This window comes from Callospermophilus lateralis, chromosome 8 (genome assembly GCF_048772815.1).
Source record: "Callospermophilus lateralis isolate mCalLat2 chromosome 8, mCalLat2.hap1, whole genome shotgun sequence".
In the NCBI taxonomy this organism is placed as follows: domain Eukaryota; kingdom Metazoa; phylum Chordata; class Mammalia; order Rodentia; family Sciuridae; genus Callospermophilus; species Callospermophilus lateralis.
Window position 1 is genome coordinate 112,581,992 of NC_135312.1, and position 27,052 is coordinate 112,609,043.

The window sequence follows — 27,052 nt, forward strand, 5'->3', positions numbered from 1 at the left end:
TACTAAATTACACTCCTACTCTAAGTTACATATTTTTTAACCATTAAAAAATTACCCATAAAAAAGCTAGAGCTAACACATTTCTAATTGCTAAATAATGTCACTTTTAGGAAAATTCATATTTCACAGTACCCAAAATATACTAACCCACCTGTTTTTCTAAGACTCTGGTAATATCCTTAGTTTTCCTACAAAAGCAAAGAGCTGTTAAAAGGAGAACTGGAAACTGTTAGAAATGGATTTTTTTTTTTTTTTTTTTTTTTTTTAGTGTGGGGTGGTGGTGGTGCTGGAACTGGAACCCAGGGCCTTGAGCACGCTAGGCAAGTCCTCCACCACTGAGCTCCTATCTCATCTCCTATGTCCAAAAATCCACTTAATATGTTGTCCTCAGATGGAGGACATCTCAGACATTAAAATGATAAAAACAGACATTATAATTGATCTTAACCAAAAGGCTAAGAAGTGACATATTCTCTTCTATGTAGAATTTTTTTTTTTTTTTTTTGTGGTGCTGGGGATTGAACCCAGGGCCTTGTGCATGCAAGGCAAGCACTCTAACAACTGAGCTGTATCCCCAGCCCTCTATGTAGAATTTCATTCAAGGTTGAAGAGCAGTATAATAGTAAGACTGGTGGGCAGGGTCAATAGTGCTCATCTCATTCATTAAAAGAGAAAAAGTCTGGATTTAGTCTCCTATCGGTAAAATTAAAAGAATCTGTCCCAGCTAAGTGTAGTAGCACACACCTGTAATCCCAGCTGATTGGGAGGCTGAGGCAGGAGGATCGATTCAGCCCAGGAGGTCAGGGCCAACCTGGGCAATTTAGCGAGAACTCTCTGCAAACAAAACCAACAAAACCAACAAAACAATCTGTCCTAGCATATGAGAAAAACTTGCATGATGCTAACTTGTCCAATTCCAGCCTCATTTTGCAACCTAAATAATGCTAGAAAAATCTACTCACTGCTGTGGCAGTGTGTCAAAGTGACATGGATATAAAGTTTTTTTTTTTTGTTTTGTTTTTTTTTTAAAGAAAAAGATTTTTTTTATATCATGCCTTCCCCTTAAAAAGTACAGGCTCATTCAGCCTTGAAAAGGAAATTCTGACACACGCTACAACATGGGTGAATGTTATGCTAAATTAAACCAGTTTCAAAAGAACAAATACTGTATGATTCCACTTTTGAGGTGGGTAGTCAATTCATAGAAAAAGAAAGTAGACAGGAAGTAGAAGGGTAATTGCTAGAGACTGGGAGAAGCACCTGGGGAGCTACTGTTAATAGGTATGAGGGTTTCAATCTTGGAAGATGAAAAAAGTTCTGAAGCTTAGATGGTGGCGATGGCCGCAAAACAATGTGAACATACCTGATGCCACTGAACCATGCCTTTAAACAGAGTTAAAACAATAACTTTTATGTTGTGCACATTTTACCACAATTTAAAACATTGTTTTTCAAAGTGCTGGGTCTCGTCTGGCGAAAGTTCTCATGCTGGCTCATTCTAGATATTTGAATGTGGTGGTAATCTATGTCTGGTTCTCAAGACTGTGCAAGACTCAACTTTGTTTGAGCTCTTAGTAACTATCTTTTGAATAGCAGCTGGGAACTTGACAACGGCTTTCTTCAAATTGCACCTGCAGTTTGCAAGCTGCCTGCTGCAGGTAAAGATGCACAATTTATTTTTATGATTTGCCTTGAGCAAGAGTTGATTAAACACTTGATAAAATAACTTCTTGGAAGACTCGATTTAGATGTTGCTTTCCTCCTACTTTCCCACCCTTCTCCCCGCCCTCTTGAACACCACATAAAAGGCGACAGTTCGTAATGTGTCCCCCTTCTTTTTCAAGTATTAGCATCAAAGTTGGGGCAGCGTCATTCCTTTCCTGAATGTAAACGGACCACTCTTCCTGCTGGGAACGGCACCCCTACCATTTCAACCTAGATAACAGTTTGTGAAAGAGATGGCATTTTATATAGTCTCAAAACTGGGTCTAAGATGCAAATAGGACATTTCCTTTGCATCTTTCCCTAATACACTTGCTTCTTTGGGGTGAGAGGAGTTGGGGAGCACCCTGGGAAATACAGCTTTCTGGTCCCCAGGTTCCTCTTTCTATTTCTGTGGTTTTCAGTTCCCCTCCCATCAGAAATCCCCATGGGGTAGTAATGCTTTCTCCTCTTCCTCTCCTGTCATTCCCCTTTCATTTCTCCTCTGACACCTCTCCTGGGCTTGTCTCCATCTCCTGCTACTGCTGTCTTCTCTGTCTTTACATCTTGAGTCCCATTTTCCCCAAGGAGCTGGCAGGCTGTTTCTACACGGAACACAACTCTCTGCTTTCCAGATTTCCCTTCATACTCACAGTCGCAGTTGGCTACCTCTGGCTCTTTTCCACACCACAAACCTGGTCAGGGAGTCAGGTCGGCCTCCGGGCTGCTTTCATTTACTCACCAACACCTTCCTGGCACTCTGACTTGTCACAGGGGGAGTTCACAGGGATGGCTTTACCTCCCGGTGTTTCTCTGGAGCTACAGGTCTCCCCCCACACATTGCCCTCAATAGTGTCTTTTGCAAAGGTGGAAATGAAATAGAGCCTCATTGGATAAGCTGCTTCTAAAGCCTAAAATTTCATCAGGCCCTTAAAAAGTTCCAATCCTAGGGCTGGGAGTATAGCTCAGTGATAGAGCACTTGCCTAATATGCATGAAGCCCTGAGTTTGATCCCCAGAACTGGAAAAGTGAAAGGAAAAAAACATTAAAAATATCTATCAGCTTCTAGAATAGTGTTACCCTAGATTAGGTAGAGGGAAGTGAAGGGAGGTGAGGGGAGAGGATGTGGGGATAGGAAGGATAGAATGAAACAGACTTTATCACTTTATGTATATATGTGACTGCACGATTCTACATGTACATGATTCTACAACATGTACACTCAGAAAAATGAGAAACTATGTATGATATATCAAGGTACATGAATGCATTCTACTGTCATATATAACTAATTAAAACAAATTAAAAATTAATAAAAAAATATCTATCAGCTTCTAAATCCCATCTCAGCTGACTCTGTTTTAGTGACTCTGCCTTGGCACAGGGGATCATTTCTGTATCTTTTCATTTTGGAGTGCTAACATGGCTCATTCAAGCATATTCCATTATTCCAAAATGTGTAGAATTGCCTGGACATATAAACTGAAGCTCCCCTCCACACCGTATTTTACATGAAGAAAGTCTGCCCTATATAGTAGTTATAAATGTCAATCCACAGACTCTTTTTTTTTTTTTTTTTTTTTTTGGTACCAAGGATTGAACTCACTGAGCCACATCCTTAGGTCTTTTATTTATCTATTTATTTTATTTTTTTAGAGAGAGGGAGAGAGAATTTTCAATTTTTTTTTTTTTTAAGTTTTTCGGCGGACACAACATCTTTGTTTGTATATGGTGCTGAGGATCGAACCCAGGCCACACGCAAGCCAGAATCTCACTAATTTGAAATAAACAAACAAGCAAACAAATAAGTAAATGTAAGGTGGAAAGGATTAATGGGCATAGTTGCTAATTTGCTGAGGCTGGCCTTGAACTTGAGATCCTCCTGCCTCAGCTTCCTGAATCCCTGGGATTACAGATGTATACCACCATGCCTGGCCACAGATCCATTTTTGTAAGACATATAACTTTATTATCTACATCAAATTATTTTTTATCTCAAGCCCCCATCTACAAGATGGGAAACAGCCTCTGCTAAACTTTCTGAGGGTCTTCCCTCCCCATTTCTCAAGATTGTGCTATAGCTCAGGAGTTCTGCATAATATCAAAGACTTGTGTGTCCAGTCCACTGCTCATGGAAGTAACCAGCTGAAAATATAGCTGCTGAGGTTCAGCAGCTCTTAGCTGCTTGAGGGCCATGACTGGGGCATGTGGATCCTTGCCCATCTACACACCACACAGTCTCATCAGTCCAGGCATAACTTCTAGTCATTTCTCTCTGGGGTCTTGCTTTCTCCTTAGTAGTGGGTCTAAAAAGAATACACAGAAGGGTACCCTCACCTCTTAAGAGAGCCTCCAGGTCCTTTTCTTTCCTCTTTCTCTCAGACTGGATAAATTTCTTTCTATAGTAGGTGAATCTTCCCTTCATGTTTCTAGCTGGTATCTTTTGACTATGCCCATTAATCCTTTCCACCTTACATTTGTTTGTTTGTTTGCTTGTTTTTTATTTTAGCACTGTGGATTGCACCCAAGGGTGCTCTACCAGGGAGCTCTATCTCTGTCCCTTTTTATTTTTTCTTTTGAAACAGGGTCTCACTAAATTTCCCAGGCTGGTCTCAAACCTGTGATCCTCCTGCTTCAGCCTCCTGCCAATTTATAGCTGAGGTTACAGGTGTGTGCCACTGAGACCGGCTTCCCTCTTACCTACCTACAAACCAACAGTTTCCTTATAATTAGGAATCCACTACTTTCTCTAGAGCTTAGGCCTTTGAAAACAAGAACTAGGATTTCTGTTTTCCAGGGATAAAACAATAAGTACAAGACCACATCTCAAAAGCAAGAAAAAGAGGACTTAAAATGTAACTTTAGGTCACAGTTTAAGCAGCAGTTTTTGAATACAAACAATGAATATAATAAAGTTACACATGATTTTTATAAAAACTTCTCTCACAAAAGTACTTGTCTTTTCTTCCTTTTTTCTTTCTCTCTCTCTCTCTCTCTCTCTCTCTCTCTCTCTCTCTCTCTCTCTCTCTTTAATACTAGGGATTGAATTAGGGCTTCTCACATTCTAGGCAAGTGCTCTACCACTGAGCTTCATTTTTGGATCCTCATAATCACTGTAAATGAATGGTACCACTGTTTTTAAAAAGACCTTTAAATTGCAGTTGCCTCTGACATTTGCCTACAGATAAACACTAAGCCAAGGGCTCACTTAATGAGGGATTCCCAGGTAGTTCTCTGGAAAAATGTAAATGATGCCTGCCATCCACATGGCATAGTCCTTAGTTGCTCTTTTTTTTTTTTTTTAATTTCTGTGGAAATTCATGAATAACATAGCTTTCAGTACAATATCCTGAACTATAGGCTTAAGTGGTTTTGAAAACCTAGAGAAAAGAATCATCAAATGGATTGGCGGGAAAAGGAAGTCATGATTTTATACATCCATCACAATGCAGTTGTAAGTAATAAAAGTGTCCCTATAATTTTTACAACCCAGAATGTGTCCAGTAACAGAGGAAGAGAGAGAGAGAGACAGAGAGAGAGAAGCGGGGGGCGGGGGGAGGTTGGGGACTTAGAGATTGTGGCTTCCTATAGGAATTTCTTTCTTCCCTTTCCAGTGCTGGACATTGAACTCAGAGCCTTGTACATGTTAGGCAAGCTCTCTCTCAAATCCGTAGTCCTCTATGGGAATTTCACACACTAGAGGTCCCAGGTAAGAAATAAAAGATTAAAACAGAAAACTGGAGGGCTAGAGGCAATACCTGTCACAAAAATAAACAAATAACAACCATAATAAGATCAGGGCTGGGGATGTAGCTCAAGCGGTAACGCGCTGCTCACCTGGCATGCTTGGGACGCTGGGTTCGATCCTCAGCACCACATAAAAATAAAATAAAGATGTTGTGTCCACTGAAAACTATAAATAAATAAATAAATAAATAAATAGATAAATAAATATTTTTAAAAATTCTCTCTCTCAAAAAAAAATCAATAACATAGTTAAAATGACTGTTTTTTTTCTTTTATATTTTTCCTCCAAAATTAAAAATGGCAGACTTTTACTCAACTGCATTAAAAGGATAAGTTGATACCATCAGCTGAGAAGTTATTCAAGCCAGAATTCAATTCCTAGAACATCATTTCTTCCTTTCCCCCAGCCTCACTTCCAGCCCATCCAACCAGTCATGACATCTTCACCACTGGATCTGGAAAGGGTTTAAAATCCCTACCTCTTTCCTTCCTTGACCACTTCTCACCTGGATTGCAACAATAACATGTCCAGTCCTCTCCATTCCCAGTTATGTGCTCCATCCACACTCACCAGGAACTCCTTCTATGGTTTGGACCTGAAGTGTCCCCCTAGGCCCATGTGCTAAAGGCTTGGTCCCCAGGATGGGGCTTTTGGGATGTGGTGGGATCTTGAGAGGTGGTGTGGTGGCAGGAAGTTAGGTCATTGGGGACATGCCTTTGCAGGGGTTTGTGCACCTTGGTCCCTTCCTCTTTGTTCTTTGTTCCAGGCCATGAGGAACATGGTTTGGCTCTGCCATGGCCTGGTTTCTAAGGTCATGATATGCTTCCTACTCATAGGCCCCAAAACAAGTGATCATGGACTAAAATCTCCAACTGTGAGCCCAAATTTTAACCTTTTTCTCTTTGTAGGTTGATCATTTCTGCCATTTGTTATAGTGAAAGAAAACTGACTAACATGCTTCCCAGATGGAACTTAACAATCATGCAGTGCAGAAAGTGAGCTGATGCGAGAAAATTGTAGGACTTCTATTTATCTCATCCTTCAAATTATACTTTTTTTAAAAAAAATTTTTTTAGTTGTCAATGGACTTTATTTATTTATTTATGTATATGCAGTGCTGAGCATCAAACTCAGCGCCTCCTCATGCATGCTAGGCAAGCGCGCTACCACTGAGCCACAACCCTAGTCCTAAATTATATTTTTTAAAGTATAATGTTTATTAGGTAATAATAAGCATAACTATATTAGCTGGTAGGTTTTAAATGACTTATTGATAAAAGCACGTGATTTAAAGTGTAGTGATCACTATTCTGAATGACAGTGATTTTTAAAAAATATATAGTTCTGATCATGCTAAACTTCTGCTTAAACCATTTGGTGAGTTTCTCTTACCACAAATTCAAAATATGTGACAGTTCCTACAGGTTCTAAAGAATCTACTTTTCTGATCTTGTCTACAACCTACTGACTTTTTTCTCCTGTCGAAGTCAGGTTTTTTCCATGGGAAATTTTCACAAGTGCTGTTCCCTGGCCTTTATAAAGCATTAGGTTTCAGTTTCAATGTCATTTTCTTCCCTGAAATTCCTCCTACTCCCACTCCAATCCAAAAGGCACTCATTTAAACTCTTCTAGAACCCTGCATTTCCTACCATGGTACTTATTACTATTGTTATGTTTTTTGTCCAATGTCTTCCAAAGCAGGCCATAATCTTCATGAGAACTCGATTACCTCTGAAACTTCAGCAACTATTCAGTGCTCAATAAATACTCACCGAAAGAAAGAATGAATTACAGTACCAACATTCACCTTGCATTTACTTCCTGAGATTTAGGGAAACTGTGACCACATGGAATCTCTGGTCTTTCTTATGTTTGTTGGTCCTGCTCCAGGAAACCACCTTACCTTTAAAAAAAAATTAGTGGAAAAATAATTGGATATCTTTGTGGGAGATGATACAATGTTTTGTGAACACCTTGCCTCTGAGACTCAATCCTGATCATCAATCTTTTCTGCAAGGCAGTTTGAGATGCCCCAGGACAGTAGCTGTCTTTCTTCTGGATTCCTCAGCATCCCTACAAATCTTTATTTCAATCCTTATTGATATGTAACTACCATTTTCCATTTGTTTCTGTACCAAGATTATCTGTAACACTCAGACATTCATTTTTGTGAATGATGTAAAGTAGGCAATTTATAACAGGAGAGTTTTGGTGTTCTGAGTTTCTTTTGTAGGGGAAAAAAAAAGGTGGGGCTAGGGTTTGGGCTCAAGAGGTAGAGCGCTTGCCTAGCATGTGTGAGGCACCGGGTTCAATCCTCAGCACCACATAAAAAATAAATAAATAAAATAAAGATATTGTATCCACCTAAAACTAAAAAGAAATTTTAAAAAACTTGCTTTTTTTTTTTAAAAAAAAAAAGTTCCATTTGCTCAATTTCCATAGTTCTCAGAAAGTTATAGCTACTCCCTGGAGCAAGGCAGACATTCTGGGTGAGGTTTCTTCTTAGTCTTTATTGTGATATATTAAGTGTTTACATCAACCCTTCTTAAGAAGGCATTAACGTGGGGGTGGAAAGAGATTTCATGCTTGCCTAGTTCTGCTTTTTATCATCTCCCTTTTAGAGAAACTAATTTTAACTGAGCAACTCAGGAGCTGAGTGTAAACCTAAAATAAATAGCAAAGAGAATATAGAAGTTGCTTTTGTCCATTTACACAAGGACACAAGGAAGAGAGAAGATTGACCTCTTGCTCTTATGGTAATGACACAAAATGGAAACGATGGAGAAATGCTTTCTTAGGACTTATGACAGGAGGAATTTAAAACAGGGCAAGTGACTGGATTTTAGTTAGGACATCAACCTCATTCAATGATAACTTATATTCATGTAGTTTTCTGAGAAATTTTGTTTCAAATCTAATTTTGTTGAGGTGTCTAGTATCTATATATTCTTAAAGTCTTTTTTTTTTTTTTAAGAGCGAGTGAGAGACAGAGAGAGAGAGAGAAAGAGAGAAGGAGTGAGAGAGAATTTTTTAGTATTTATTTTTTAGTTTTCGGCGGGCACAACATCTTTGTTTGTATTTGGTGCTGAGGATCGAACCCGGGCCGCACGCATGCCAGGTGAGTGCGCTACCACTTGAGCCACATCCCCAGCCTATATATTCCATACACAGGAAATTCTTTTTTCTTGTGGTGCTGGAGACCAAACCCAGGGACGTCCATTGAGCTATGTCCCCAGCCCACAGAGAAGATTCTTAATCTCAGCCTCTGAGCTGTTTAATTTTCAAACTGGGATCCGAATAAGGGTTCTCCTTGCTCACTTCAGTATCAAGAACTGTGTGGAACAGTTACCATACATGGACAGAGAAGCCTCCGAGAAGGGAAAGGGGGAGGAAGGACATTGCTTCAGCTCAGCAGTTATATAACAACATGGGGAATGTTACAGAGGGCTCTGCCTTGCTTAAAAATATTAAATTCTAAAAATGTCTAAAGGACACCTAACAAGCACCTTTAGTTGCTGGAGTTAATAGCTAAAATATAATAAATTCAAGATATCAGTTCAATCTCGTGGACTTATGAAGCTACTACTTTAAATAACTTCAGATCCTTGGAGTCCTCAAAGAAATACATATGAAGTATGTTTCAGTAATGGCAGAATAAATGTCATTTCCTTTTTCACTGATGATGAGTCATGAATGTTGACCTACAGACTGTCCCCAAACAAAATGCATTCCAATAGTTCATTTCTAAGTCAGTTGTTACGAACTTAGAACATAGTTTCCCATAGAAACAATTTTAGACGTGGTGGTTTAGATTTCCAGATATGGCCAAAGTAGCTCATTTGCCCATAAGTAATTCACCAAAGATAATCAGCATGTATAACAATGCTATTTTTCCTCCCCTTTTTAATCAGAACATGTTCCCCAACTTCTAAGTTGGGATTTCTATAACTCTTTTTTCTTAGCCCTGAATTCCAAGATGAAGGAGTATTGGGGCTGGTTGGGAGGTGTGGGGAGAGGTGACCAGGAGTAGTAGGCTCCTCCAACAGCCATCATAAGGTGAGAGGGAGATCTGATGGCATCCAACCTTATAGGCCAGCCGTTCCACACAGTTCATCTGTGACAGTCACCTCTGCCAACTGTATTTGTATTGAGGAGGATTTTTTTCTTCTGCTAAGAACTCTCTGTATGTTCAGAATATTACCATCCTCTATTAAGCATGTAACTCTGCCAGAGCACAGTGCCAATTGCCATGTCCACATTATTTCTCTTAATTTTCCAAACAATCTCACCATCTGTGAAGTCAAATTGCTTTATCTGCATTTAAGAAAAAGGACAGGGGCTGGGATTGTGGTTCAGCAGTAGAGTGCTCGCCTAGCATGGGTGGGACCTGGGTTCGATCCTCAGCACCACATAAAAATAAAGGCATTGTGTTGTGTCCATCTATATCTAAAAAATAAATATTAAAAAAAAAAAAAGCACAAAAAGAGTTAGGGGTTAGACTAACTTGCTTAAATTCATATAGTAAAGCCAGGCCTTGGACCCAAGCTTGCTATACTTCAAATCCACTTATTTCAGGGATTTGGGGAACATTTGGGGGAACACAGCTTATCATTTGTTTTCCTATTTAATAGCTTTAATTAAGTCAGCAATTTTACCCTTTGGCAAATGGATTAGATTAAACAACTCATGAAAGAGTGTCTCCCATGTAGAAGATGCAAGGAGGAAGGTACTAGAAAACCTAGTGGATACAAGAAGACATCCAAACACGAACAAAACTGAGATGACCAGTACTGGTACTGGGGATTGAACCCAGGGGTGCTTAACCACTGAGCCACACCCCCCAGCCCTTTATCATTTTGATAGGGTCTCCTAAGTTGCTTAGGGCCTCACTTGGTTGTGGAGGATGGCCTTGAATTTGAGATCCTCTTGCCTTAGCCTCCTGAGTCCCTGGGATTATAGGCATGTGCTAACACCTGGCTGCCTTTTATTTATTTATTTTCCCACTTTGAGACAGGGTCTCACTAAGTTGCTGAGGCTGGCCTTGAACTTTCAATCCTCTTGTCTCAACCTCCTGAGTAGCTGAATTTGCAGCATACTCCATCAGTCCCAACAAACTGTCAAATCTTCAATTATCTAGTCCAGAGCAACAGCCTGAGGGCAGTCAACATGAGCTGGCTTCAGCACAAAAGTCCTCATGGAGGAGGTGGGACTTGAGTTGAACATGGGGTTCCATAGAGAGTATACCTGACAAAGGGCCCAGATAAGCAACACCCACAGCTAATGAATCTTTAACAAAGGGATTTGATTAGCTTGAGCTGTTGCAGAGAAGGAGAAGCTGGGAGAGAAACTCTAGAATTTCTTCATTATAACTTAGGTGTTTTTTGAACAAGTTATAGTCAAAAGAAAAAAAAATCCCTTCCCCTCACATAATTTAAGTATTTTTTTTTTTAATATTTTTTTTTTTAGTTTTCGGTGGACAAAGCATCTTTGTTTGTATATGGTGCTGAGGATCGAACCCGGGCCGCATGCATGCCAGGCGAGCACGCTACCGTTTGAGCCACATCCCCAGCCCACCCTCACATAATTTCCTTCTGCAGCTGTTGTTTCTTTTTGTGAATAGATAAACAATTATATTCTTATTTCCATTTATTTATCAAAAGGCAACCTGGTCTGTAGAAAATTTGAACAGTAATAACTGGTCAAGTCTTTTACTATTTAAAATGATTATACATTTAAAAAAAAAAAACAACAAGTGGAGTTTTACTAAATAAATACTAAGCACTTGGGTTCAGAATAGGGACAACAAATTTCAGACATGGACTCACTGTGTTTCATCATTGTAACAAAATACCTGAAAAAAAAAAATCAATTTGAAGGAAGTAAGGTTTTTTGGGTTTTTTTTGGCTCATAGTTTTAGAGATCTCAGTCCATGGTCTGTTGGCTCCATTACTCTGGGCTTGAGGTGAGGCAGAGCATAATGGCAAAAGGGCATGGATGAGCAAAGCTGCTTACCTCATGGCAGCCAGGAAACAGAGAGTGGGGTGCAGGGAGAGAAGTGTTGGGGTCCAGGAACAAGATATACTTTCCCAGGACATGCCTGCAGTGACTGCCTTCCTCTAGCCAGGCCCCAACTCCTGGTTTCTACCATTTCCCAGTAATCCATTGCATTATGAACCCATCAATGAATTACTCCATTGATGAGATTAAAGCCCTCATGATCAGATTGCTTTTCCTAAACCCCGCCTCCGAACACTGCTGCCTGAAGAACCAGGCCTTCCACACAAAGGCTGGTACCTCAGATAACACTCAGAGGAAATTTGATATCTGTGGACCTAAACCCTGAAAAGTATGGGGTTAAGCTGGTGAGTTTGGGTTGGTGAATGCTATCCTTGGGTGCTGTTATATATAGTTTATATTTACCTGTTTGTGTCTGCCTCAGCTCTTGACTGTGATTTCTTTGAGACCAGGATCATAGAGATTATTAGTCTTTGTATCATCAACATCTAATACATTGTCTGGCAAATATGAGATAGTAAACTAATCAAAATGAGAAAAAGTATAAAAAAAGAAAGTAGACAGGAAGTAGAAGAGTAATTGCTAGAGACTGGGAGAAGCACATGGGGAGCTACTGTTAATAGGTATGAGGGTTTCAGTCTTGGAAGATGAAAAAAGTTCTGAAGCTTAGATGGTGGCGATGGCTGCATAACAATGTGAACATATCTGATGCCTCTGAACCATGCCCTTAAACATAGTTAAAACAATAACTTTTGTATCATCAACATCTAATACATTGTGGGGCAAATATGAGATAGTAAATTAATCAAAATGAAAAAAAGTATATGAATGAATATGAATAACATGAGGAATGACCTGAATAACTTAGCTCATCCCTAATCAGGATATAAATGGTTGAGAAAAGTTGTTGTTTTTTTTTTTTTTTCTATCAGGGAACATTGTTTCTTGAAACACTGTGGAGATGTGTTAAGAAAAATCAGGCAACAGAGAAGGAAAAAGCAAGATACCCAGAGGGGAGAAGGAGAAACATGAAGGAAAGTCTTCAAGCACCCAGGAGGGATCTGGGTCATGAGAAGGAGTAGCGGGTAGCCTGCACAGGCAATGTGGTATGAAAATAATCGTAGGTAGGGAGATTAGGAAGTTCAGATTATGCATGAAAGGCTCAAATTAAAACAACACAAATTCTAATAGAAAAAAATCAAGGAAAGTGTATCTGAGATCTCAGTGGTGAATGTTTGAAATGTTTGTAGGGACTGAGAGAAAGGTTGACTGAAAAGTAACAGCTGCCTTATGGCCCTTTTGGAATAGGGCCAATTATAACTTAAATAAAGGCGTTGATAAGCAATGGTGAGTGTCCATTTGTGGTTGGCAATGACAAAGTTTTAATTTTTTTATGTCATATGCTTTGTGAGGTGTTTTGAATCTTCAGAAAAGAAAAAGCATAGCATCAAGGAGCTTTTGTCTAGCAGGGAGAAGGCCATCTGACACTTCAAAATATATTTAGTTCCCACATCCCCACCTTCCTCCTAAAATCTTATTATAACATAGTTAACATTGTAATATAATATGGCTATCTTTGCTTCTAAATATTCTGTCATTATATGAGAAAAGTTAAGCAACTTCTTAGACATTCAATTATGGTTATGTGAAATAATTGTGAATCTAGGCACTTTATTCCCTAAAGCTGTGGCACATCAAATGTTGATACTGTTCCAAAAAACAAGCTACTTTTCTGGATCCATTAAGGGAAGTACTATTATTAAAAATGTATTTTTATCTATTAAAAACAAATAGGTCATTTCTATCCCTGTTCAAACTGATTTTATTCGGGTATTTCAAGGCAAAATATTTGTTTCTGTTGACCCAAGAATCACACCAAATCTGCTCTGATGGAAACTTACTGAGCAAGTTAAATTCACTCAGGTGTGGGTCTCTGGAGCCCACATAACACAGGAAACACATGCAAGTAAGGGATACATTCACTTAAACACAGTAACAACCACAACTGACAGAAAAAAATTATACATCTGTTCAACTTAAAGGGGTTAAAAGTTCCCATAGTTACTTTTCAAAATGTTATGAGAAACATGATGCCTTCCAAGTTCAGGCTTGCAAAATAACTCACCCTTTCTCACAAATCCAGTCTCCACACTAGTAGGTATATTTTAAGAGTTTTTCAGAAAGCATTTGAGCTTCAACTTTTGACAGCTAATCTTCAAAGATCTGTGAACATTACAAATTTACTTTTTCATTAACAAATTCCAGCCAAAAGACAGTGTTTCTTACAAATCTGGTTTTGATAATAGATTCCCAGCTCATTTTATACAGATCTTTTTAGTAAAAAATACTTAAAACTGCTTTTCCCATGGTAAAAGCAACTTGAAAAGTCACTACCCTTTCCCTTATTTTCTACAGACTTCATCTCTATCTTGTGTTTCTCATTCTTTTTAGAAGGTCAATTCTTCATGAATAGTGACTTTTTCATCAACGAATTCACCCCCAGAACTTCCACAAACGTGCCAACAGATGTTTAGAAATGTTCTTTGAAAATATTGTCTGAAATAACATGAAACTGAAAACAAACCAAATGTCCAACAATCTTGGCTGAATAAAATATATTTTTGCAAAGAAATATTATATAGCACATGAAACAAGTGGAATAAATCTACGGACAGACACATAAAAATGTCCAATAATAGTTAAAAAGGAAAGATAAAACATTGTTGACCAATACATACAGAATAATCAATTTTTTGTTTTAAATTATAGTTATCTTTAGAGACAAAATGGTCCCTGTGTTACATGAACTATTTCATAGAATATGAAATGATGGAAAACTTTCAAGTTTTTTATGAAGCAAGCATAATATTGATACCAAATTTATAAAGATAACACATGCAGAAAATCATAGACTACTGTCACTTGTGAATGTTGATGGAAAAATTCTAAAAATATTAGCGGTAGACTCCACACCACATTAAGAAACAATTTACCACTACCAATAGGGTTTTAGGCCAGGAATGTAAGGATGGTTATGCATTAAGTAACATTAATCTCATTTACCTACTCATAGATTTAAAGAGAAAGGTCACAGGATTAGCTCCATGGAAACAGCCTTTGACAAATTCAACAACCATTCTATATGAAAACACTTAAGAAAATCAGATGAATGCTTTCTTAACTGATGTTATGAATTACATATCATAAAAGTAAGAATTTCACTTAATGCAGAAATAGTGAAGGCATTCCTAAAGCCAAAAACAAGGCAAAGATGACCTTGATCTCCACTAGAGTTTCATGAATGATATTAGTTAATACAATTACATAAAGAAGTTAGAAGGATAAGAACTGGAAGAGTTAAAGTTATATTTGACGATGGCATGGCAGTATACCAAAAAAATTTCAGAGAATTATAAACAAACTGAAACAAGAGAATTTAGTGAGCCCTATGGTTTGAATGTGTCCCCCAAAGGTTCATGTATTGGAAACTTAATGCTCAAATCCACATTTGGAGATGGGCCTTTGGGAGGTAATTAGAATTAGATGAGGACATGAGAGTGGAGAACCAACATGTTATTAGTAACTTTATAATAGGAAGGGAGACTCCAGCTAGCACACTGTCTTGCCATTCATGCCCTCTGCCATGTTATGATGCAACAAAAAGACCCTCACCAGATGCTGAGGCCATACTTTTGGACTTCCCAGACTCCAGAACCTTCAGCTAAGCAAACCTCTATTCTTTACCCAGTCTGTTTTATTCAGTTATAATAACAGAAAATGAACTCACATAACAGGAGGATACAAAATTAATATGCAGGGACTGGGGATATAGTACACTGGTTGTATAATTACCTAACATGCACGAGGCCCTGGATTCAATCCCCAACACTGCAAATAAAGAAAGAAAATATGCAAAAGCAATAGCCTTCAGTCACATAAATTATGCCAACCAAAAGATAAAATGGAAGAGAAAAATCTCTTTAAAAATGGCAAAAAAAGATGAAATACTTAAAACACACTTTAAAAAATCCACATGAAGAAAATAACAAAATTATTGGAAAAATATAAAAGGATACTTGAGCAAATGCAAAAACATCCCTGTTTTTGAATAAAATGTTTCATCAAGATTATCAGTTCTCCCTTAGTTATCAATCAAAAACAAAATAATATCAAATTTTTTTCTGAAATCAGAAAAGTTGAAACTAAAATTTAATAACAAATCAGTCTGTCAACTTGGAACCAAACTGTGACTTAAGGAAGAAAGCTGTATGTTGGTGGTCTAATGAATTGCCTTATGATCCCTTGAGCCAGTACTATTCACCTTGAGCTTATCTGCTGCCATATAGAAGGATTTATGATTTCTTAATAATATCCAAAAGAAGCTGAAAATCTTAGTTTTCATGTGATATTTTACAGCCTAAATATGTTGGAAATTTAAAAAATAAAACACAGTTTGGGCTAAATAAAATACATCTTGCCTGTTATGGCTAAACCACAGGCTGTCAATAGTTGACTTTTCAGGATGGTAACCTTTCTGTAAAGGGTCAGATACAAAATAATTTTTGGCTTTGTGGAATACATATAGTCTTTGTCATATATTCCTGTTTATTTTTACATCATTAAAGATGTAAAAAGAGAGTAAAAGATAGGCCCTTAGGTGGTATATCACTAGTTTATCCATAGAATCCATTAACCTTGAGATTCAACTATGAGTATTTTGGAAGAAGACAACCCATGTTGTTTACCTCTCAAATAATTCTTTTAAAATCAGGCTGGGATAAGCATAACTTATATAAGTCCATTGTAGTGGGTCATTTCATAATATAGTACATTTTTATCCTGACATATCCTGAAAGGGAGTTTATACATAATTTTCAGACACAATCCTACCATCTGTCACATTTAGCTGTTCTTACAGATAACACCATATTACCTAAGAAATATTTTCTAGGTATTTTACTTCATGTTCTCAAAAAACAGTATTACCAGATTTATAATTTGGACTTTTCTGTGCAAGAATTATTGGCGTGGTTCTAGGTTTTGGGTTGCCAGTTGTACTCATTTCCTTTCCTTTTCTAATCCCTTAAAGAGGATCATGTTTGATAAGATTTAGAATAATAGCATTTATTTCTGAAACAGGCCAAGAACTTTATAATCTTGTTAGACTAATGATGTGGCAAACATCAGAGGAAAATTCTTACCGATTTATCTGTAGGGAGTGGCGTTGCCACAGGAAGAACAATTCGGTGATTTGATCTGCTCCTGGATAACTGTGAAAGTTTATCAGGACACTATCTTTTTTTAGAATCTCTTAAAATTAGAACATATATTACTTCTGAGATTTAAAAGATAACTACATGTGAAATGGTTGATAAGACAGGTATCAGGTTTCAAATACCTTGCAAACTTCATAATTAATTGAAAAGATATTGGGATCATCAAGCATAGCATGACTTACTGAATCATATTTGGTCCCAGATCACTTATAATTCTGTTTACCCAAGTTGCATCACATAAATTCTGGGATCAATAACAAAACCAGTCCAAGACTAAGGATTACCTTGAGTTTGGCTGAACGAATGCCCCTGGGCTACTTAATTAGTATCTCCAAATTTAACTCTTAGATTAGTAACAGTGGTAGAGCAGGTGCTGAGCATGCACAAGGTTCTGGGTTCAACCCTTAGCATATACCACCCCTCAGGAAAAAAAAAAGGGATTATCAACAGTGGTGTGCTGGGGCAGGCAAATCAACCATTTTAACAGCAAGCTAGCTGTTAGACACAGACATCATGAAAGATTAAGTTATAATTTGCTTTATAATTTATAATTAAGTTTATAAATCGTTGTTGTACTCATTTCCTTTTCTAATCCCTTTGCAATGAACTTTATTAAAAACAAAGATAAAGATGAATAATTCGTCTCTCCCTAATTATTTTACTATTACTTATGTTCTTGAGATTATTTTTATCTACTGCATCTGTATGGTAGGTGAAGGGAAAACGAGAAATGAAAGACAGAGACCAGGCAGAGATACACACACAAGTTTATTCATCAGAGCCGACAAATGAAGGCCATCTCTCTATAGGAGAGAGAGGCAAAACAGGCTTGAGTCCTGGGACTTCTATGGGGGAGGCTCAGGAATCAGAACCGGGTGGGTCCAATGCAGGTGGTTAAGGGTTGGGTTGGTATGAGGGAGTGGTGAGCCTTTCTCAGGAAGGCCCTTGGGTGGGAAATCAAAACTTTTTCCTTAAAACGGCCATCCAGATGCTAAGCAAGGACCTTATAGTAGGAGTACTACAAAATTGTGTACACTGACCTTCTTTTCCAGTTCTGTATTGTTATCACATTAGTAACCTGAAATTGGCTATGCTGGGAGCATTAACAACATACAAATAAATACTAAATCAGCCTCCCCTTTCCCTAGAGTCAGTTATTAAGCATATGCCAGTACATTTTTGGCAATACAAGGGTGTCCAATCTCTGATATAATCTCACAAATATTTTTTTTTTAAAGAGAGAGTGAGAGAGGAGAGAGGAGTGGGGGAGAGAGAGAGAGAGAGAGAGAGAGAGAGAGAGAGAGAGAGAGAGAGAATTTTTTAATATTTTTTATTTTTAAGTTATCGGCGGATACAACATGTTAACATCTTTGTTTGTACGTGGTGCTGAGAATCGAACCCGGCCGCACGTATGCCAGGCGAGCGCACTACCACTTGAGCCACATCCCCAGCCCATAATCTCACAAATAGTATTATACTGTTTTATTCATTTGTGCATTAGACCCATAAAGATACCCTCTCAAAAGTTACCTCAACACTTATACAACAGCATCTTTTAGGTTTCATGAGAAATGGCTTATTTTTTGAACATAACATACTTTCTAAGCAAGAAAGCATGATTTCTAATAAATGACAACTGGGTCTGAGAAACTTTGGAAATCTCACAATCAGTGTTTTAAGAAAAGGCTTATGGCAGATTATTATTGTTTCTTAAATCAAATTCTTTTTTTTTTTTTGTGAGAAGAGCTTTTGCCCTAAGGCAACATAAGCTGTCCCCACCAACAAAGATGGACCAATTTGTGCCTGTCTACCGCCAGGAAGTGATTAAGTAGGCCCAGAGGAACTCCCTACAATACAAAGGCCAGATTCACTAACAAATGGTTTGGATGCCATTTGGGTCATTTCAGACATATGGAGTATTTCACTCAAGTTAAAAGAATATCAAGATTGGACAGTGTAAAAAAAAAATAATGCATGTGTTGTAAAAGACATTATCAATTTTTATCTTTTCCTTTAAAAGTCTCTTTTGGAATGCTTGCAAAAACTCTAAGCTGAATTGGTAAAAAAAATATATACATGGGATTTATTTTACTTTTAGCCTATCTCTTTGATAGTTTATAAAAACCTAGAATTCTGCATAGTTGGTGATGTATACTATACAAACAACTTTATGATCTTATAAAGTGCATAAATCAGGACAAAGAACTGTATACTTATTTCCAGCAGAAAAAAAAAATCAAAAACTCAGAAGAAGGTGGTCTGCATGTCTATGTTAAACTACTATTTAACTCAAAATTGAGAAACACCAATTTTCTATATTTTTTTCCCTGTGGGAGATTTGCAAAGATGATTCAGTATACTGAGTATCAATCACACATTTTCCACCAATATTGAGAAACAGTAATACAACCATCAGGGTTTTAAAGATTATTTCTAAACATCAACATGTATATGTATTTGTATAACAGAGTCTTCAAATGCACCCTTAGTATTTAATATTTAAATGAAAACAAAAAGTCATGCTTTTGACCTTTGGAAAAACATCTATAAATTTGATTTGACTGAGATGGATGACTTTACTTTGTATTATCTTACTCTGAATGAGCACTGAGGTATATAGTTATGAGCCTGCTTTCAATCTATCAAAAAAGGTGAAGATTATCTGCATTTCATACTTTTAAAAAATATTATTTTAATTATTGGTAGACATTTATTTATTTAATTTATTTATATGTGGTGCTGAGAATCAAACCCAGAGCCTCACACATGCCAGACTACCGCTGAGCCCCAGCCCTAGCCCCTGCATTTCACATTTTATTTAAAAATAATAAAATGATAGTTACAATAAATGAAAATTCAGTACAGTTAGTTGAAAAAATTTTAAAATTTACATATTTACAAGCTCATAGATCCTCTACAACCATTGAACATTTTAGTCTATGTAATCAAAGTCTTCTGGAATTCCAAAAGTTTTATCAATTTTATTTTCTTCAAATGCAAATTTTCTTTTGGCCCAGGATTTTAGTGCAAATATATTATCTAAAAGAAAAAGAGAGCGAGAAATAGTTTTAAGAATTAAAAACACAATCATAAAATATTTAAAATGCAATTATCTTCATTGCCCCTTTACTTCTTATTGCTTTCTGCTGTACTAAGTAAGTCTTTATTTTCAAGATTAATAGCAATAACTATAAATAAAAGATATTTTGGACAAGTGAACATATCTCATATTAAAAAGTTCAGTAAGTTATGTGCTGTTAAACAATACAGACAGGGACTGGTTAATGGTATCTCTTCTGCATTTTTACCACAGAGGTCTGACTGTTGCCTCAGGAATCAGTTGTCCCAATAGGAACACATACTTTTCAGATACTTCTTTCTCACCCTCAGAGAGAAATGGCTTTCAAACAATCAGGCCAGTGTGAGGGAGAAGGGATGAGGGAAAGGGAAAGGGTTTCTGTCTCTTAAGACAAAGATAGGAACAGATGTGTCTTTGCTATCCCCTGGGGTGGGGTGGGGGGTATAAATGCCTTTTATCAATTAAAAATGTGTTGTTTCTACTTAAAAGAATATATCCCAATGAAAGAAAATAAAGTATGTGCAAAGATTTTTTTGGTCAAGGATTTTCATTCATCCCAGTTAAAGGAGGGAGGGAGGGAGGGAGGGAGAGAGAGGGAGAGAGAGAGAGAGAGGGAGGGAGAGAGAGGGAGAGAGAGAGAGGGAGAGAGGGAGAGAGAGAGAGAGAGAGAGAGAGAGAGAGGGAGAGAGAGAGGGAGAGGGAGGGAGAGAGAGAACAAAAAAAGCAATGCAAATGTCTAACATGCTAACAGTGACTGCAATTGGGGAATGGGAATGAGGGTGAGCTTCCCCACCTTAATTTCACACATTTCTTTTATATACACATACAACTTTTATAATGAAAATTATTCTATACATAGAAAAACAATGATATAAGGTTTTCTGGTTTGTCAGAATATGTTAAGCACTGTATTAGTAGTGATAATGAAGCAAAGGGCTCAAATGGGTTCTTCTGGAGTGTTATGGGCTAATCATGCTACTACGTCTCCTTCCCTTACTCATATTTGAAGTCCTAATCCCCCTTATCTCATAATGTGACTGTACTGGTGACAGGATCTTTAAGAAGGTGATTAAGTTAAAAATGAGGTGGTTAAGCTGGGCTCTAATTCAATTTCATAATAAAAGATTTGAAGCCTTGGGAATGGTTAAAAAATAAATTTCTGCTGCATAAACCACTCTGGTATTATCTTCTAGCATCATCCTGGAAAACCTCATACTATTGTTCTAATAGTCTCACCTGTTATGAAAAGTAAAGATTCATCCAGGAGCAGTGGGGTACACCTGTAATCCCAGTGACTCAGGAGGCTGAGGCAAAGGATTGCAGGTTGTCAATTTATATATATATATATATGAAGCTTTATCACTCTTTAATATAGTTTCAGTGGAAGTTTAATTACAAGTATCAAATGATGATAAAAAAATTCCTGGAATTTTAATTTCTAAGGTGAATACTCCTGCTTCACATAGAATAAGCAGTCTAACAAAAATATCATTTCTTTGATTTAAAGTGTTGGGGGGATGGGAAAAATGGAGAAACTTTGGGCAAAGGGGAGGGAGGAGTGAGGAGGGTGCATGGGGGCAGGAAAGATGGTGAAATGAGATAAACATCATTACCCTAGGCACATGTATGAGTGCACATATGATACGACATTATGTATCGTGTACAACCAGAGAAATGAAAAGTTGTGTTGCAATTGTGTACAATGAATCAAAATGCATTCTGCTGTCATATACCTAATTTAAATAGATTAATTAATAAAAAATAAAGTATTGTGCTATGTCAACAGTATAAAAATGAATCTTCACTCTTTATTTGGAAGGTGGGGGGAACTGTACCCAAGGGTGCTTAAGCCATATCCCTAGTCCTTTTCATTTTCTAAATTTATGATGATTATTATTTTTTGTGTGTGTGGCACTGGGGATTGAACCCAGGGCCTTGTGCACGAGAGCCAAGCACTCCACCAACTGAGCTATATCCTTGGCCTCCTTTTTAGTTTTTGAGAGACAGGGTCTTGCTAAAGAGCTTAGGGCCTTGCTAATTTGCTGAGGCTGGTCTCAAACTTGCAATCCTTCTGCCTTAGCCTCCTGAGTCACTGGGATTACAGGTGTGCCCCACTGCTACTGGATGAATCTTTACTTTTCATAAGAAGTGAGAATATTAAAACAATAGCATGAGATATTCCAGGATGATCTGTTTAGTACTTAACAATCAAAACATTCTTGCCAATCATAGTCAAGTATTTATAAGGGCCCACTGCTACAGAATATAGGTATTAAGTGTATTAAAGATACTATAGAATGTAAAGAACCTATGCCTTCAAGCTGACACGAGAGAGAAATATCATTAATTTATTACAGAACAATTCCAAAGTGATATGTGTGTTAGAGAGAAAAGACCAAGTATTATGTGCATAGCTTTCAAGATAGGCTTCATGAGTACAGAAGGATTTCTAGGACATGGGAGAACATATATAATACTGGAAGAAGTTTGCAGTGAACAGACTTTGAACATGGATCAGGAGAGATGAAAATGAGGCACCAAAGTGAGGTTATTCAACAGTCTCTGCAGGAAGGAGTTTCTGGTTCACACAGGACAAGAAAACATTTTAATCTGAATATTTACTCGAATATTAACACAAAAGAAGTAACAAATAAAAGCTTCTTTACAATAATGCTAATAGAATTAAATACTTCCTTGGGCCATAAGCTATCTGCCTTCAAGATAACATATCCATATCTTGATAAGTCATTCCCTATCTTATGATTTTCCTGTTATATAAAAATTTTTGTAAATGGATAAAGAATAATTTTGTTTAAAAATAACCTTAAGTCTAGTAAATTCTTGGTAATCTATATGGTTACATACCCAAGATACATATAGGAATAGGATGGGCAATATCACTTGCAATAAACCTCTTAGGACTTCACACATTAAGATGCTTCTTGTATGTGTTTACAAAAACTCCCCTATCTCAGGCTGGGATGTAGCTTAGCCTTGGGTTCAATGTCTAGCACGGCAAAACAACAAAAACTCTACTATTTTAATTATTAATAAGTAAGGTTTTAGGTGATATAATTTGTTAATCACATTTAAAGTGTATTTAATGTTGCAAAACAATAAAATGTGATTTTTCTATATTTATACTAAGTAATTTCATTCTATATTATTAATCAGAAAATACTCTCAATTATAGATAACATTTTAAAGACTTTGTTATGTAGAAAGAAACCAAACCTTAATTGATAGCTAATTAATAATTTTTAGTTATAAGTAATACTGATATTTTCTGTTTGTTTTCATGAGAGGGAGATTTTCTGAGGTGTAATTTGCTTTATCACTTATCTCCACCTTTTCATAATACATGCTTATGCTAGAAAAAATAAGCTGTAACCTCACATGGAAATGTTTCTTAACAGCTGTTTCTGTTATTCTAAAAATATCTTTCTTCCACACGCTTTTAAAAATGCCAGTTTTTTTTCTATAATCTAGGAAGTTTATGATGAATTGGAAGACAATTTATAATTGTTTATTTAACTGAAATTTATGATGAAGAATATGAAAAGGAAGAGGGAATTTACTGATGTGTCTAATATTGTGTTATAGAGTTTACAGACTGTCTTATTTAGGCCTCTCAAAATGTGATGTGGATATCCACACTGCACACATGAGGAAGCAGGTTCAGAGAAGTTCAAGGGGTCACTTAGCTAATAAGGAGCTCAGCTTGGACACTTTTCAAAGTCAAGTTCCTCCCACTGTACACACATGCTGCCTGTTCCTACTGCTTGCTGTGATGCTTTGTTGAGAACTACTGGGCCAAATCGCCTCGTGACTCTTATCTCTAACCTAAAAGTCAGCTTGCTTCTTATGTCACACTCAGAATTTGGCATTTGTCAAACCCATACAATATCATTGAATTTATTATTTATTGATATTTCATCAGACACAATTCTCTTTTCTTCAATATTAGCTTGTTCTTTTTATCTTATTTTGTTCTTATCACTAAAGCACTATATCATGTAGGGAATAACTTTGTAATAAATAGGAACACAAGACCAATTTTACTGATGTCACCAAATCTGCTTGTTTCTAAAATAGACTAGGAAAAAATGATTTTTCTTCTTTTTATTTTTTATTTTTTTTTGTGTGAGTGTGAAACACAAGCCTGGACAGGGTGACAGGAAAAGCTGGAAAAAAATCTCTGTTCTTCCAGTGACTAATCCACTTTGACTAAACATAGTCACTTTAAGCTTTTCATATCTCTGCTTCAATCTCATCCATATTCTCCCACAGAAACATAATGAGGATGACTAATACAAAGGAAGACATTATAGACTCTCAATAGGATGGAAAAATTCAATTGCCACTATTTTATAATATAAAAATATCAGTTTCATTTTCTGGCAGGTTTTAAGAATCTTAATTATACTTGTTTATAAATCACAGCAATCACTATTTATTAATCTTCTCCCTAAATATTAAGACACATACATATGCCTTAATTCTCACTTCTTAGATTATTTCTAGTGTGGATCAGAGGGTGTACCCATTGCAAATGAATTCTCTGAAAGCAGGCTTACATAGAAGACAGTATTACATGGTAGGTAAGAGCTTGGACTATGGAATCAGACAACCAGAATTCTATTCCTGTTTCACAGCCTAGTGAACATGTGGCCTTGGATTCCTGAGGGCCTTATCCCTATCTTCAATATGAAAGATAATAATCAAATCTACCTCATAAAATAATTGAGGAGACACTACAGATAAGCATTACAAAATTGGAAAACAGCCTCAACAAACATTAGCTATTATTATTTGCAAGGAGATAAATCTTTAGGATTCCTTGAAACTCCTAAAAGGTGTATTTTACAATAAATATATGTGAAAATTCAACTATATATTTTATTAATACATATGAAAGCTAAGCAATTAATTCAAATGATTTATCTTGGGAAAAGTTACATAAAGTTCAACTGGAAGTGTTATTAGTTTTACAAAAATATACTTTTGCAAAGTGAATTATAAAATTTTAAAACATAAACTTATCTTAACTGAAAAGATTTAATATACAATAACTTGAGCAATGCATATATTTCCAGAAATCCCTTTTTTGAACAAAGCTAGTACAAAGGCATCTGAATTTCACATCAATGTAAGTATAAAAGTTTAACTATAGTTTACCAGATTCACTCTAACCTACCAGTCCATCTGTTAGCAGCTTCTTTGGCAATTTTATTTGCTTGACCTGAAAAATATCATATATAAAAATTATATACAATTATTTACATGTATAAAATTACTTTCAACTATCTACAAATTTATCTTTTCATATGAGCAAATTTTCTATAAAATTTAATATTTTTATAAAATTTACACAGTAGGACATTTTATAAAATGTAGGTATCTTTTAAAACAGCTATGAAAAAACCCCAAATGGTGGTATAAAATTCTGTCTTACAGAACTGTTCAAATCCCAAGGAAATTTTAAATAGTTGTAGTTACATTAGCCATGAATAGAAATAAATGAAGCAAGGGGTAGTGGCGTAATCCCAGTAACTTGGGAGGCTGAGGCAGGAGGATCCCAGGTTCAAGGTCAGCCTCAGCAACTTTTCTATTATCTCAAAATAAAAAGGACTGGAGATATGGTGGCTCAGTGGTAAATTCCCTCTGGTTCATCCCAGCATCAAAAAAAAAAAAAAAAAGTGAACAATTTCTAAATGGCCTTTTGTACATAATCATCATTGATGTACTTTGTTGTTTAAAGAAAAAAATAAGTTTAAATGAGATGTTTCTCACCATATCAAAATATGATGAAATAATTTAATGTTAAGAATTTAACTGAATATAGATTGTTAAGCCACAAAATCTGATCTCAAAAAATTTTAGAGGTAATAAAGAAGCTCTATAGGAGAAAATATTTATTTACTTTACATTTAAATATACATATTACTATTACATGTATCTGTGTATATGGCTTTTAAGTTAATCCATGTCTTTCAAGTTAATCAGTATAGCACATAAGAAAGCCATGATCAACTGGGTATAAATATCACTTACAATGATGACATTTATTTTGTGGTTGAAAGGTCATTCACTGTATTAAGATAATTTAGTGGCTTTTATTACACTCACATGGTTGTACAAACAGCACCACTACCTAATTCCAGAGCATTTTCATTACCCAAAAGGAAGCCTTGTATCCATTAGCCATCACTCAACAATCCTCCTCCCTCCAGCTCCTGGCAACCACTAATCTACTTTATAGATTTTTCTTTTGTGGATACTTCATATGAGTAAAACATATGCGGTCTTTTGTGTCTGGCTTCTCATATAGCACAATGTTTTTCAAAGTTTATTTATGATATACCATGTATTTGTGTGTGCTAAATCATATTTCACAATTTGCTTATCCATTCATCATTCGTTAGCCGATAGACATTTAGGTTATTTCCACTAATATGAATTATTTAATAATTTTTATGAACATATTTTCAGTTCTCTTGGGTATGTATCTAGGAATGGGACTGATGATTCATATAGTAACTACATCATATCATTTTAAAGAATAGATAAATTGTGTGCAACACCATTCCACAATCTCATCAGCAATCTAAGAGTTCCAATATCTTAAAAAAAAAAAGAGTTCCAATATCTTCACATCCTCACCAACACTGTTTTTTTCTTTCTTTTCCTTTTGTGACACTGGGGATTGAACACCAAATAAAAGCTTTGAAACGATCCTTAAAATAACAAGTTTAGCAGTCAGACTGAGAGACGAAGATTCCATCTTTTTGTTTCCTTTTTATTTTACTTTTTTTTTTTATCTTTGGTATTAGGTTCAGGCTTTGCACAAGCTAGGTGAGAGCTACACCCCCAGCCCACATTATATTATCTTGACAGAGGGTCTCATTAAGCTGCTGAGGCTGGCCTCAAATTCATGATCCTCTTACAGCAGGCTTGTGAATAGCTGGGATGACAGGCAGGTGCCACCACAAATACACTCAGCCTCATCTCATTCTTTTGTTTCTTAGGTCAATGATAAATCACTCTCTGTTATCTACCAAAATACAACCAAATTCATAGTCATGCCCCAATGTTGGCGTGACTGCTTAGGTAGGCAATACTGATCCCAAAGCCAAATACTAGCTAATAAAGGCCTGCCATATCTCCAGGTATGTTTTGTCGGTACCTACAACATCCCAGACATAAGCATCAATACACCACTTTAGGTGGCAT

At 36.5% G+C, this 27,052-nt stretch overlaps 1 protein-coding gene and 1 non-coding gene across 2 annotated transcripts in view; both read right to left on the reverse strand.

The window, feature by feature from the left end:
* Nucleotides 1-269: 269 nt before the first annotated feature.
* Nucleotides 270-467, reverse strand: LOC143406567 (U2 spliceosomal RNA). Its single transcript, XR_013092218.1, has one exon. It is a non-coding gene; the product is annotated as a U2 spliceosomal RNA (small nuclear RNA).
* Nucleotides 468-19,672: 19,205 nt separating this feature from the next.
* Mnd1 (meiotic nuclear divisions 1) overlaps nucleotides 19,673-27,052 on the reverse strand; it is a 57,948-nt gene continuing 50,568 nt past the window's right edge. Inside the window, exons 7-8 of the mRNA XM_076865079.1 lie at nucleotides 25,017-25,061; nucleotides 19,673-19,779 (exon numbers count right to left, since the gene is read on the reverse strand). Coding sequence (XP_076721194.1) covers nucleotides 19,673-19,779; nucleotides 25,017-25,061 — 152 coding nt within the window. The remainder of the gene's footprint in view (nucleotides 19,780-25,016; nucleotides 25,062-27,052) is intronic.